Source organism: Fundulus heteroclitus, chromosome 22 (genome assembly GCF_011125445.2).
Source record: "Fundulus heteroclitus isolate FHET01 chromosome 22, MU-UCD_Fhet_4.1, whole genome shotgun sequence".
NCBI lineage: Eukaryota > Metazoa > Chordata > Actinopteri > Cyprinodontiformes > Fundulidae > Fundulus > Fundulus heteroclitus.
The window spans coordinates 33546526-33562020 of NC_046382.1; the positions used below are offsets into that span (position 1 = coordinate 33546526).

At 38.6% G+C, this 15495-nt stretch overlaps 1 protein-coding gene across 4 annotated transcripts in view; it reads right to left on the reverse strand.

Moving 5' to 3' along the window:
• Nucleotides 1–15495, reverse strand: part of kcnh1a (potassium voltage-gated channel, subfamily H (eag-related), member 1a) — a 90499-nt gene that overhangs the window by 68831 nt on the left and 6173 nt on the right. For 3 of the 4 annotated variants that reach the window (XM_036126441.1, XM_036126440.1, XM_036126439.1), the window contains exons 2-3: nt 14285–14311; nt 11390–11513 (exon numbers count right to left, since the gene is read on the reverse strand). In XM_036126441.1, coding sequence (XP_035982334.1) covers nt 11390–11513; nt 14285–14311 — 151 coding nt within the window. The remainder of the gene's footprint in view (nt 1–11389; nt 11514–14284; nt 14312–15495) is intronic. The other variant, XM_012878392.3, reaches the window with a different exon arrangement.

Here is a 15495-nt window from a genome sequence, read left to right on the forward strand (position 1 = left end):
CATCTTTGATCTCAACACATCTACAGCACAGAGGAGCTTAGGGTTTAGACTCTGGGGGGATGAGTACACATTCAATGTTTGCATCACCCTCAAATGCATCCAGAACCCACAATGAGTTAATATTTTATGGCCGCACAACGAGGCTTAAAAAGATGGTTGTGGACAGAAACCAAAAAGGGCTCAAAGACGATGCGATGATTAAAGCCAGAGTGAAATGTCTGAAGAGAAATGAAAGCGGAAAGTGAAACTTTCCGCACGGCTACTTGTCCAAAAACGAAATACATGTAGAGAAATTCTACAAATTAGGTGTATCATTAAAAATCTACCTCTTAAGAACTTTATTATGAGGGTTACTACTTAAAACTTTGCAAAAATAAGTGAAAGGGACGGGAGGGAAAAAAGATCAAAGAGGTACATTCTGGACGCAAACAACAAAATAAAAAAATGTACAATTAAATAATTTAATCAAATACATAGTAATAATGACACAACCCTTTTGTTCTTAATGTTTGACAATAGATCTTTTCCTTTCTTAGATAAGTTAAAATTAATAAAATTATTTCTACTGTATAAATACCAGAATAAAAAGGGAGAGGATTATTTTTTTTAGATTATATTTAAATTTTCTTCAGATTTAAAAGTTTACACACATTTCCTCAGTATTTGGTTAACAAGCTTCTTGCAATATTTTGCTGTAATTCTGGCTCATTCCTCCAGATAGAACTGGTGTAACTGGATCAGGTCTGTAGCTAGAATACGCTCCTTTTCAGCTCTGCCTCCAAATGTTTTAGGGAACTGAGATCAGAGTCATTGTTCGTTTGGAAAATCCATTTGTATCTGAACTTAAACTTCCTCACGGATTTCTTTAGATTTTGCTCTGATATTTCCAGTCATCTTCTGCCCATTGTCTTTCTATTTCATGCATTGGACCACCTGGACATGCACACAGTATCATGCTGCCACAGAAAACAATGAAATGTTTCCATAAACATGATTATTCTCGTTAGGGGTGTTCATTTTTGACCGTTTGTCCCAATATTGGTTGATTAGCTGTGGAAGAAAATATGCACCAAGAACAGTGCAAGCTCATTAACTCTACCCAAGTTCGGCACGGGTTGCTGGGAGACTGAGAAGACATCCTGGAACTCACCAGTTGTTTTTTTCCCTCACGGTTCGTACTGGAATCCAGGATGTATCTGTCAAGCTGTCAGAGGAAAGCTGTAGAGCTACTTTAACTGATCAGGACGAGGAATTACAAACGTGCCGCTGCTCAGAGAATGTGATGACTTGCACTTTTGAGAGTTTAGGCTCTTCGGGAGCTTCCACTTGAAGGGAGCCATCTTACAGCCTATTGTGTTGTAGAGATGCATCCTGTCCATTCTTGGTGGACAGGAATGTAGCCGACATACTATTGCTAACAGCCCATTTAAATAATGTGCCATTTAAAGCCATTTCCCTGACAACCGCAGCTGAAATGTGTCATGTGGCAACAACTCCCTTTGGGTTGTAAAGCTCAGCTTGCTGGCATGTTTGATTCTAGCATTAGCAGATGTTGCTAAAATACTTAGAGCAGAGGTCCTCAGGAGCCACTGTCCTGCATGCTTTACATGTCGGTGCCCATCACGCCTGAATCAAATGATTGCATGATGTCCCCTGCAGCCATCAAGGGCTGCAGAAGCCTGTTAATCGCCCGGTTATTTAGGTCACAGTGGGTCCTAAAGACTGCTGGACTTAAAGGGTGACTCACCCCCAAAACTACTGTTTTCTTTTGCTAATGTATTGTTTACATGGATGTCTTACAGCGCTGTCTACATGTTGTGGTCGTTATCTTGACAATTTACTGCACATTTGTTCCAATCCTGCTCTTGTGTCTAAAACTGTCTTGTGTTGCGCCCTCCTCATGTTTAACAAATGCACAGCATTTGAATATTGAATCGTCAGTATTGACATAAAAATATATTGTGACGTCACGTAGAAACACTGACATCGGTAGCTTGGTGGGGTCTGAAAGCGGCTCCTTCTCATACATGCCTCCGTGGAGAGTTAGAGTGGGAATAGTAAGCGTTGCGATTTTTTTTTTCAGGTTAGCGATTTATTATTTTAGCATTCAGTTAGTTTATTTAGCATTTATTTACCTTGTTCTGGTAGCCCCGGACTACGCCCAGCCCTCAACCCCGCACGCTCCCTGGTCTGCCAGGCACCGCCTCCTTTAGCACATTTCAGATATCATATGTGGGCAGAGTAAGCTCCCACCCCCATCTGATATGTGATATATAGAAAATCTATATTCCAACAAGATGGCACAGTAAATATTTTCCCTGGGACCACAGCTGTGCCGCTCATTAGCAATATACAGGAAATAGGCCCTCACGGGATAACTTCTGGATGGATGACCATGCGCCTGCTGGTACCTAGTTATTTAACCCTGACTGAAGCAATAAGTAGCTTCTAATTTTTTTAAACAACCCTGTATGAAGACATCTTGTGGTCAAATTACAGACATGCACCAAAAACAATACTTTAAGGAGATTGCTTAAACTACTGAACAATTACTATTAACAACTGTCCAACGCACTATTAAGAACTGGAATTATAGAGTAGGAACCATCATCTTCGTGTAAGAAATTAGGTATTTAAAAAATTGAATGAAAGTGATCGACGATTAGGTGAAATTAAATTATAAAAAAGCAACAGCTGAACCAACAGCTTTGTTCAATATGCAAAGTAAGCGACTTCCACACTCACAAAGACAAGCCAAGGCAAGTCAAGGCAAGTGTATTTATATAGCACTTTTCAGTAACAAGATGATTTAAAGTGCAATGGCAGGGGAACTCAAGGGATTGGGACTAAACAGCTGTGAAGCCTTAAGAAAGCCACTGATCAGCAGAGCCGCCTTAATGCACGGGCTTACCTGGGCTGCTGTCCAGGGGCCTACAGCGTTAGAGAGCCTATCATTTGAGGCCACATCATGAGCTAAAAAAATGCAGTAGTTTTGTAGCCATTGATGTAATATATGTTTGTAACTTGTCAGGCTCTCTGTCAATCCTTCTACACAGATGTCTATGACTTTATAGCAGGTCTGTGGCCGCTGGTTTCCACAAATAGACCCATGTGGGCCGACTGATTTATGATCCACGGGTTGACCAATCAGAACGTGAAGAGCTCATTTTTGGCTGTGTACGTCCGCTGTGACTGAGTGACATTTGGCTACACGTCAGGAAATAAGATTGAAAGCGGTGCTCGGAAAAAAAACTAAAAAATAAACTCCTGAGGAGTTTCAAGAATTACTAGAAACGACACCGAAGCTTACAGAGTTTTTTAAACAGCTGCCCGTGAAGATGATCCTGTTGAAGGATGCTCTCAGATCACCTGAGGGAGAGAAGGAGGAGATGCAGCCAGCGCAAGGGGATGCTGGGCTGGCCAGAGGGCGAGGGAACGGACAGGAGTAGGAGTTTTCACCTTATTCTTTAACATCACTTTTCTGATGTCAACTATAACATAGAAGAAAATTCTAGTATACTTTCCAAATTTATGGAAATACTAGAAAAAAAAAATCCCAAAACAATAAGCAAAAACATGATCAGATTGGTCTCTCTCTCTGTTCTAGATCTACGGAGAACAGATACTTTTAGAAGACAGGTTGGATTATTCTGTTCACTTGTGTAGCTTTAGTAAGGCAAGAGCTTCAAATATAGACAAATAGTTGTGTCTGATGAGTGGAAGACATTATGTTACCATCCATCCATTTTCTAACATATCCCCAGCTGTCAATGGACGAGAGGCCAGTCGCTGACGCAGCTGAGCCAGGTTCAACTCTGGTCTGTGGTTCTTCCCTCTCTCTGAGCCACCTTTCCTGTCAGCCTGCTTTTGATAAAAGGACCTCTAGTGCCGTAAAAGAAACAGATCTGCGATATCTGGCATTCAGGCCATGTCACTGTAGCTGTGCTGTTCAAAGGGAGTGTACGTACGCCTCTGCACACGCATGTTATCTTGACAATAGATCTCAGGGTATGTGGAGAACAAGCTTCTACTTTAAACCGTTTCTGGTTTTCTTTGCTGTTTCTGGTTTATTGGTTGGTTTATTAAATCAATTTAATTATGACACTGATAGTTTGCTGCCATCATCACAGTTTGTGACGCGGTTAATGGGGAAGGTTTTTCATGGGAGGGCCTGCCAGACTTCTTAGCACTGGGACCTATCAATTAAGTAGGCCCTGCTACTGAGGCTAATCAGTAAAAAAAAAAAAAAAGGCTTCAACTTGCTGGGAAGCATAAAGGATTGGAGTCTTGAGGAATGGAACAAGGTGGTGTGGTCAGATGAGTCCGGATCAACCCTGTTCCTGAGCGATGGGGGCAGCAAGGTAAGAAGAGAAGCCCCTGGAGTGACGTACCCCTCAAGCCTCAAGCCTGGCGCAGAAGGTAGTGGTCAGTTCTTTCTGCTGGCGCTGTGGCAGTTCATCAGGTCTAGGCTCGACAATGTTGTGTCTAAAGAATGAGGCCAGCTGACTACCTGAAGACACTGAATGACCGGGTGGCGTTTCTCCTCTTCTAATGGCACGCGTATATTCCAAGATAACAATGCAAATTGTGAAAGATGAGCATGCCACATTTTTTTTCATAGATTGGCCCGCACAGAGTCCGCTCATTCACCCCGCTGAGAACCTCTGAGATGTGGAGGAGAAGAATTTGAAGGATTCTTGTTCCAACACAAAAGATCTTTGCTTACCGCATGCCTTGCTGTTCCCGCAGGACACAGCACACAATGAACGAGAGCAACAGTCAGCCGAACCAACCAACATCTGCTGTTCAATCGTAACCTGATTAGTTAAGATTTGTTACCAAAAACAATTAGGCCATCTTGTGAGAACAGAAGATTTCCGAACGTTACATGTCCAACATAATTAGCTTAAATAAAACATATTTTATTGGCTTATAAATACTTTTGCAATGTAGAAAAAAAAGCACTGCTCCCTGTATTATAGCGCCCTGATGAACAGCTGTTTGTTGTCCAGTGTGCTGTTTGATGGGTTATATAAGGATTGCTAGGAGCTGTCATCTCCCTTTTATTTTATTTTATCATCTTTTGTTCATTTTTTGAGTTCCTTTGCCCTTTGTTTAAGATATACATTAAATTTAAAGGTCATATTTCTATACGTTGTTACTAAAACCGTGTTTCACAAACAATGAATAAATGGCATGCTAACAATTAATTAGAAAGCTCGTTGTAAAGTTGGGAGATTGAATTTGTTGTTTTTTTCCACCATGTGTGGAAATTCAAACATTTTCACAAAGTAAAACAGTTTTTTCCAGATAGTCTGTAAATAATCCAGTAAAGTAAAGAAAAACCTATCTATTTTAGGCAACTTATTTTACTTTTGTAATATTGGTCCATTGATCCAAGGTCTAAGTTTTTATATGGTTGAGGACTTTTTCCATTTCTTTGTTTCTATCACCTTACTTTAGCTCTCAAACTAAATATCTCCATCTTCTCTTTGTATATCCTGTCACTGCCCTTCAGTATCCTCCCTTACCCTTGCCATGTCCCCTGCTTACCATGTCACCACCTCTTACTTGTCACCTAGGACCTGCATACACGACCCGAATCACTCCTCACTCTATCATTTGTTATCATTGTTCAGCGCTGAATCCTGTGTCAGTTCTGTCTCTCTACATGTGCTCTGCTTGTTTGGAAACTGTCCTTTGAATTCCCCGTTTTGTTTTTGGTGTCGCTGTTCCACCTGTACTATCCTAGTATTTGGCTCACTTTACAGTAATTATACAGAAAAATCAAAAGTCAAGTCAAATATATTTCCATAGCACATTTCAGCAGCAAGGCAAACCAAAGTGCTTTACAACATAAAAACATCGAAAGGGTCACTGGTTGTGAGAGGTGTAACAAACTTTAAATTGCATCAAGTGAAAACATCAATACACATCAAATATGTTGGTCAGTGTTCTTGTTATTATGGGTCAAAAGCAACTCTAAGCAGGTGGGGTTTCAGTCTTGATTTAAAGGAACTCAGTATTCCTGATTTGTGGAGCATAGAAACTAAATGCTGCTTCTCCATGCTTGGTTCTGGTTCTGGGTATGCAGAGTTGACCAGAACCAGAAGATCCGAGGGGTCTAAAGGGTTGATACAGCAACAACAGGTCTTTAATGTATTTTGTTGTTAAGCTATTCAGTGATTTATAAAATAACAGAAGTGTTTTAAAGTCTATTCTCAGAGCTACAGGGAGCCAATATAAGGACGCTCCCTTTAGCTCCCTGAAAGTGGATTGTCATAGTTGGTAGCCACCTTTATGAGCTATATCAAAACACCAGCAGTCTGCAAAGGTGGAGTAATCTATATGAAGACAAAAAGGTGATTTCATTCTGAATTATTGAACCAATTGAGAAAATGGATATAGCTGAAATATTTGAAAATAAACTTCAGGATGACTGAAGCCCCAGATGTCCAGATTTATATATTTCCTGTAATAGCTTTTTCCCCCATTTTTCAAGAAAATGTCTGTGGGATCCCAGGCAACAACACTGTAATAGATATGATGCACCAATGAGTGGTAATAATCCCTGTCATCGACATTCAAAAAGGAAGCTCAAAGATGTTCTGAAAACCAAGGCCTTCTCGGTTATTACATACTTCAGCTTTCACATTAATTTTAATTGAAACTAAGTCGGGACAAAGGAGCTGGATGTGGTAATGCAGCTCTCTCATTCACTGCTGTGAGTTCTAGCACAGAGATTGATACACAACACAAAAATCAACAAACAGATTTAACCATCTCAGTTTTACTTATCAAAAAACTCTATTTGCAACTATTCATAAATCATAGGTTAGGCTAGAGCCGTATTTTTGAAACCAGTCAGACCTCACGTTACCATCAGGCTGGGTAACTGAGCAGCTAGTCTGACTAATTAACCTGCTAATATCAACAAGTTCTAATTGTGTTACCTTAAAAAGAGCAGAAGATCTAAAGAAAATGATAATATTCTACGCAATAAGCACCTTAAAAGGACTATCAAATGAAGCAGGTTTTATTCTATGTTTTGGCTTAATTCTATATTAAAGAGTATCTATATACAGAATATCTATAGTCTGTATTAAAATTCAATTCCAAGTTGATTTTTTTATAGATCTACAAAAATATATTATGTATTATAATGAGTACTTTAAATAATTTTACCAGTAGTAGGAAAAGTTGTTTTGTTTTTCTATTTTAAATCAAATCAAAGGAATTCTTTTACATTTTTTTCCAAATACGATTATTTTTACTCGATGCAGTTAGAACCGCATACTAGCCAATGCCTTATGTGGACTTTTCAAGAAACAGTCATGGATTGAATTGAATTGGATTCGGTTAATTGCTGTACTTTAAACAAACTACATGAACTACAGGCCAAGATTTTATATGTGTGACCAATAAAGGTCAAACGTTAGGTTTCTGTCCCCAAAGTTTTTCCTCAAAACCATTTTTATAGGTTTTGGGTTGTATTTAACTGCATGAACAGACCTTGTTTTCATTAATATAATATAATATATGTATTTGTAAATGTACATTAATCAGTTGTTCCTGAATTTATTTGATTCCCACCTCTATCACTGTACACTTAGATCACTAATACTGACCTTAGCTGCAAAAACTAGAACGTACGCCTTCCTTACTCAGGGTGAAGCTTTAGTTACTCATCGCTAGGAGTTGTCTCGCTAATGATGATATCATTAGAAATAAATACAGCACTTCCCTCCTTTAACTCATTGCAATTACCTCAGCTCAGAGTTTGGAGAAATTTGTCATTAATCATTCATTAATTGCCAGGTTGTGATATTGAGTGCCCTCCAAACTCATTTGTGAAGACACGTTAATAAAATGTTTAGCAAAGCGCTTTCTATCGGCTCCCCGATTCAGGCGGGAGGTTTCCAGGTTTGTTTTCCTTCCTCTTACGCCACATCTCCCCGCAGCAGTCTGAAAATACACCTAAAACAAATCATCCGACACCAGTTTTTCATATTTGTGCTGGCAAGTGTTCTGAAGCTTATGTTAAGGGCGCCCGCAGGTCTAAAATAGTAATAGCCGATGTGCTGGCTGTGACGAACAGCATCTCCGAGAGCAGATGAAATCTCCCACGGTTCTGGAATCTGCCAGCACCAACTGTGATCCTATTTATATGGGCGCTGACTTGCTTATTCCAGGCACAGTAAAACACAAGTTGGCTAATAGCTCCCTAAAACAGAAATATTGCTCAAATGCGGGTAGCTTTTTCTGCTTTAAGCGTACAGTTTTAGAGCAAGCGCCCAAGGGGGACTGTAGGTCCACAGTTTTACAGTTACAGGGACGCGGTTTCAGCTCTTACAGCCCGATTACATCACAGATCTGTGACTCTGTTATCTGCAACAGGAAACACCTACTGGACCCAGAATATCCCATCAGATTTTCCTTATCTACTTTAAAAGAAAATAAATGCTGTCAGCAGCGGTGGCAAGCCCATGATCGCAGCACACGCACTTTAATCTACGAAGTAATTACCTCGAGCTCTTGAATTAATTGATGGCTATTTAAAGTTTATTATAATGACAGACAAATGAAAAATTTGTCAGTTTGTCACAGCTCAGCCTTTAAGCCTTGTGACTCTGTCAAAGTCAATCAGTCAACAAGTCTGGCACTTCGGTCGGTCCGAAAACCTCCACGGCTCTTTGGATGGATTTCAAGGAAACTAGGTCATTGATCCTGATTGGCATAGAAAGAGGACCTTTCTTGGCAGGGCAAAAACGTTTTTTATTTAAATTGCTGTTTTAAATCGTGGTTTTAAATCATTTTTTTAAAATAACTTTGATAAAAATATTTTAATGTGAAAATTAATGTGCAGGAATGAACTAATTACAAATCATACATATGAGGTGGAAATATTTGCACGAATAGAACATGCAGATGCAGGTCTACCCCTCCATTCTCTCTCTCTCTCTCTCTCTCTCTCTCTCTCTCTCTCTCTCTCTGCTGTATTTCAGCGCTGCCTTCAAGGCACCTTCCTGCAGAAGAGGCTGTCATGTAAACACAGGATGGGAAACACTGCAGCTGCAGAAAATGTCCAGATGGATGCCGGCTCTAGGCTCCTCTGGCCTTTAATTGGTTGTGTTTTGTATTTTATTTGGTTTACATGTAGAAATCTCACAAATCCCATAAAATCATCAAGAACGAGAGCCAGAGGGCATTCAGTTTTACATATTTAAAGGTTTTCTGGCTTTGAGTTCCAGGGGGCTCACCTTATCTATTGGTTGTCCCACATCCCAATCATTGTGACGTGCTCACCTAACGCCAACGTGTGCGCTCGTTCCTTGCTACTTTCGCACTTCTAGTGTTTATGTATCCAGTGAGCTTTGGTTTCAGCTATTTCAGCCATTGTAGCTCTCACCCTATACTTTGAAAATGGCTGAGAGAGAGTCGCAATAAGAGAACGTACAGGTTTATGGGAAGAAAAGGGGGGGCTCAGAAGAAAGAAATAAGACCAGAGTGTATCTGGTAGATTCTTTCACCCGATCCCCCTGAGGGGCCGAAGAGCAGCATTATGCATGCACAGTTCTTCAAAAAGGGACTTAGGCGTTTCTCTACATTTTTCTCTACATTTCTGTAATAATTATCCACTATAACTTTAAACTTTCATACTACTATCACCACAGACATAAAGTTTCCTGAAAAAATTGAGGGTTTCTATCATCTCAATAATTAATAGCTAAATCTATGTTTGGAGACTGTGCTTCTCTGAACAATCACTCCTTCAGGCTTTTTTTAATAACACCAGAGACTACAAAACTCCTTAAGTCATTTCAACACCTTTTAGCATATATACCTAGCAACATATAAAAAAAGGACCTCTCTATTAGAAGTAGAAAAAAATAACTGCAAAGCAATCTTTCATATTGTGTTCTGAAGTGAACCTGCAGGTATTCACATTTTTACAAGTTACATCCACACATGTGTTTTGTTGGGAGTCTATGTCATACACCAACACAAATAGCAAATTTATCAGTGAAGGAAAATAAAAATGTATACATGGGTTTCAACATCCTCTTTTTTTCTTATACCCCTGAATAATATCCACTTTAACCATTTCCTCTAAACAGTGCACCTTGTGCGTCGTTTAATATGACGATAACTTGAGCTCTTCTGTGAAGGCCTTAGAGGTTTGGAAGAGAACAAGCAGCAAGTATCATGCATTTCATAAATACGGCCTTTTTGGAAGAATGTAGGGAAGAAGGCCATTAATAGCCATTAATCTTGCAAATGTAAATGTTAAAAAAGAGAATTTCCTGTATAAATAAAGGATTACATTAAAAAAAAAAAATTGGAGAAAAGCTGTAAGAATTCCTGTTTGCAATTTGCTGCGAGGCACAGGGGACTCAGCAACCATGCGGAAGAAGGTGTTCTGGTCAGATGAGGCTGTGATTAAAATCTTCGCCCAAAACACCAAAGACCTGATGTCCAAAGATCCCCAACAAAGCGGCTCTAAATTGCGTGGGGAAGAAAAAAAAATATTGCTCATGCAGGTAACTGAGAGTGTTGCGGGTGATCTACAAAAACTGTGTCAGTAATGGATAAGACGTGCAGAACCAGTTCGGGCTGCTCCATTTAAGTGAGTAAATTGCGTGTGCTCCTGGCAGTGTGAAATCTGCTGTAAAAGATGAAATTCTAAGTACTGTTTACATTTCTAAATGCAACGCCAGTCAGAAGTGGCCATCGCTGGGTATCTCTCCAGACATCTTGCCAAAAAATAAATACATGAATACAAATACATTGAAGTTTGTGGCTGTAAAGTGATATAATATAAAAAGAGCTCAATGTTTATGAATATTTTGCAAGCTATTGTATGAACATAGCTTAAAAATCCTAAACAAGTGGTTTAAATGAGAAAGGGGGGCCTGATTATAGATAATTAAATACAAAAAAAATCTTTCCTACCAATTGGATTTTTAGATATCATCGAATACATTTATTTTTAGTAGTTCATTAAACCATTTCCTACTAATCTAGTGAGGTACACAGATTTTAGTGCAGACATTTAATTCTACTTGAGTAAAGCGAAAAAAAAAATCCGATGCCAGTTATTTTAATTAGGGTACAGAAACAGGAAAAAGGTCCTACTAAAAAAAAAACTCCAAAGATATTCTTACAGTTTCACAAGCTTTGAAAAACAAACTAATAACAGCTATTTTCCCTGGTGAAATAATTGGCAATTTTATTAAACTAAATCAAACTCATCCGTGACTTGTTGCAGATGACCCCAAAAAAGTATTCGAAAGTTGTTGTTTTTTTTTACTATTATTCACAATTGGAAAAGTAAAGGTTTACCAACTTCAACATGGTGACTGATAGGCAAACGTCTCCTCGAGCCTACCTGCAGGTGCTGCTTTTCTGCATCACCTCCGCCCTGTGGTACCCTGACAACTTGCAGAAGCCATCGTTGCTGTAGACGATGGGCCAGTCCACTATCTGAGCATTCCCCAGGACAAAGTTGCTATCTGTTTTGAAGAGGAAATAAAAGAAAAAAAATAACTTTAGAGGATACTGTTTTCTAAAGCTGTCACGTACACAATCTAAAATTTGATTTTGACTTGGAAAGAGGTCAAGACGGGGGAGTTTAGTGGAACTTCATAGGAAACCCCGTTTAAAACACTAGAGGGAGATTTTGAATATGTCTTGGATCCCTGTTTAATATTATATACAGTTTTTTTTTAAAGGATTAATCTTGGTCAAGCTATTTAAATATCACAAGGTATACCTTATATCCACATAATTTGAAAGCTATGTAAAACATGGATTTGATTAAAAAAATGTGTTTACCCAGTAACATTTACACCATTATTTAAAAGTAGCAGATATACTGCCTTTGACTGGTTGCCATCAGGGTCTCATTACATCCTTTACACTGGATTAAACAGAACACCATAAAATCAACTTTTTTAACTTTGTCTTTAGAAAACTTGAACATGAATTATAAAATATATTCTGTCCATCCTTTATGCAGCATTCGTAATAAATCTAGGTTATCATACTGCCAGTGATGGAAATGCACATGAGTTTGAACTAAACATTAACACTATGGTTTCTCAGCTGAAGGCACCAACGTACGAATAAACCTAAATATTACAGATATGCTTACAGTTTCAGTCAGATGGTTCTGATCCCATATGAATTTGAGGCCTTTTTATTTTATTTATTCGTACCATTTTTTCTCCTGGGTGGAGATGATCATACAACCAACCAATATGTAGAATTTAGCACAGATTTATTCATACCTCTCGCAGATTAGGTGATCTTTTAATTTTCCCGACATGTTTCTTTGGACTGGAAGTAATGTCAACATTTGTGAAGTGGTCCAGCCACAGCCCTCCTGACCTAAATCTGATAGAGGATCTGCGGAGAAAACTAAAGATTACCGGGGTGACAGTGGCGCAGGAGTTGAATGGTTCATTTCCCTGCTCCGACCGTCTCAGTTGTAGTCGGGGTCCCTGTATAAGCTAAAGCAGCATCCAGGGAGTTCCACCATTTAACTAAATCTTATAAAAGTAATGGCATGTATATGTAACCTGTCTTAAAATATTAGTAAGTTAGCTAAATTTTGTAAATAAATAGAAGATTAACTCATAAATGTTTTTAACGTGTCATTTTTAATAAAAGGAAGCTACTTTTTAAAACCGTTGCTTCTTTTATCATGTCTCATTATCTTTTGAGAGAAGCCTGTCTCATTACCTGTCAGGAACTAACTTGAAGTTAGATTTAACTCTATAACAGCCAGGGGTACGAATTATTTTGGGCAGTGCATACTACCTCACATATACTTTCTCCCATGGCAAGTTGCCACTCTAACACTTCTTTTAGCCTTAAATGAGCTTCTGGCGTACGTTTGGCTGGACAATTGGCCACTCTCTGAAAGAAATAAACTGCGTGGTTTACTGGCACAGGCCTGCTTTTTAAGCCCGTGTTCCATATATTTTCCATTGAATTTGGATCAGAGTGAATCCAGAAGCTTGGTGTTATTCTGTCTGTATACGTGTTTGAGATCGCTGTCCTGGTGGAACATCCAGCAGTCTAAACTCTTTGATCAAAACCCTGGGAAGAAAAGGAAATGGTTTGGATATTCAGAAACAACGTGCCACCAAGGCTTTCATATCATAGGCTAGAAACAGCCACCGAGACAGGTCACATGCCATCCTGAGAAAGGTTTAGAGGCAAGACCAGAAAAAGATTGAATAATTGTGCATCATGCGGTGGAAGTTTTTTGCTATTAGTAGTACTGGTGCACTGCACAAAGCGAATGGCAAAATAAAATGGACACTACCTCCAGGTTTTGCAACTTTATCTCAAATCAACAGATAGATACATGAATTTGGGCAAAGCTGGATGTTACATAAAAACAAAGATACAACAGGCTAGCCTTAAGTTGTCAGAATGTTTTATTTGTATGTTTAAAATTGATTTGAGACGTTTAGTGTATAATCATTCCACCCAGGGGAAAAAATAATAACTTGAAATTCATATTACAATTATGCTCATCTATTGTCTTAAAGATTTAAAACATTTTCAGTTGTTAACATTTTTATGAACAAAACCCATTCAATAATGTTTAAATTACATTTGCTACACTTGGTATTGAAAGTTTGTATTCCTGTTAGAACTATAATCACTTTGACCAGACTTTAATGGCAGAATAGAACATTTGGACCTAAGAATTTGGCATCTTATGCAACATTTTAGGAAAATATGCTAACAAACAGATATGTAAAGGTAAATAAGTTGTTGTTCTGTCTCTTATTTGTGTAAAAAATACTAATGTGAAACTAATTTTCCAAGTTTTGGCAGGAGAAAACTTTAGGTGCAAGAAATTGTTTTTTAGTCTGAGTGAAACTTCTGGACATTTACTACCATTTGGCATTATAAGGGTTGGTCAAAGAGAAAGAAGGGGGGGAAAACCACATAAAACAGAAAACTATCAACAACACAGAAAGTCACATTGACACAAACAGCAACTTAAAGTCTCAACACAGTGACAGACGATGATGCACAACACGTCACATGCCCATGTGTCCTTCACAGCAATCACATGCATGAGGGTCTTTTGAGAAACGGGGCATAAATGAAAAACACTCTCTGACTGACTTACTTCTGAAAAATATTTCAAACAAATGACTAAAAAAAAGCTATAGGGTGCCTTTTAAATAACAGCATTTGATACAGAACATTACAAAGATGTCTTGATAAGGAGCACGCCATGTTAAACTTCACAGTGTACCTGTCTGTCTATGTGGCTGTGTCCAAACTGAAAGTTTTGAAAAGAAAAGAAAGTTAACAGAGTACAAGGAATAACATTTGAATGAATGAAGAACGTCAAACAGAGATGATGACCTGCGTTAAACAAAAGACGCACAGTTCTGGTCTCAACGGTTATAGGCTGTAAAGGACATTATGTATAGTTCATCTGTCTCAAATGCTTTCCATTAACTAAATATACTTTATGCGTACATGCAGTATTTTAACTTTATCAATATTAAGAATGCATGTCCACCGGTTAGATACGTACCGATCAAAATTTTGTGGCTGATTGCTGATCTGAGGTTTTTATAACACTCTGACCTGCCTATGTCTGTTTTAGCCGATTCTTATTAAGAACTAATTCACAGCTTCAAAATGCTTTTTCCAAGTTTCCTAGTGGTGACCGGTCAATAATCATTAGTCTTAGGAGCTGAGTTAAAGCTCTATTGTTTGTGAGAGACCGAGTAGTCACTGTGAAACAGGTTTTTTTGCTCTATTAGCAATTAGCGATGTTAGCTCAACTAGGATTATTAGAAGATCACTTTCTGTATATTTTTTTTTAAACCTAGAGACTTTAGTTAAGTTCCTTTATTGTGACATTTCCAAATCCAGTCTGTTTCATGATAGATAGAGGCTAGAAGCTCAAAAGGACCAAAAAAAACAGAGCAACTTGACTGCATTCTTGTTGGCCTTTCTGTTATCTACTGAAAGTTTTGCTCTCTCTCACAGACTGGATGAACAGCTGGTATGAGTCGACATAAACTACTACAGTTTGTTACTAATAAACCTGCTACGTTTTGAAACAACATAAAGATACTGAAAATGGCATACTTGTAGTATTATTCACTTGGTAACAACTTCCTCGTCCATTTGTGTTTTAGTTGTGAGTTGGCAGCACTTAGGAATGGCCTCCTCACTGACCGGAAATTTGGTCACCAGGTAATTTCCAAGCGCATCTCTATCACCGCTTTTATCTAAAGGTGTTAATTCTCATTTTTGCTCAGCTTATTCTGTCCCCCAAATGTAACAAAAGAATGCCTGAAAATGGTGTGTAAACCTAAAGCCCTAAAGAGGAGTATGGGTATATGAGGGCTGAGCCAGCTAAATGGAGTGTCACAAATTCAGCTTCAACTTGACTCTCCTGCCAAATGACATAAGCGAGAGCCAGAATCCTGACAGATGTTGAGAACA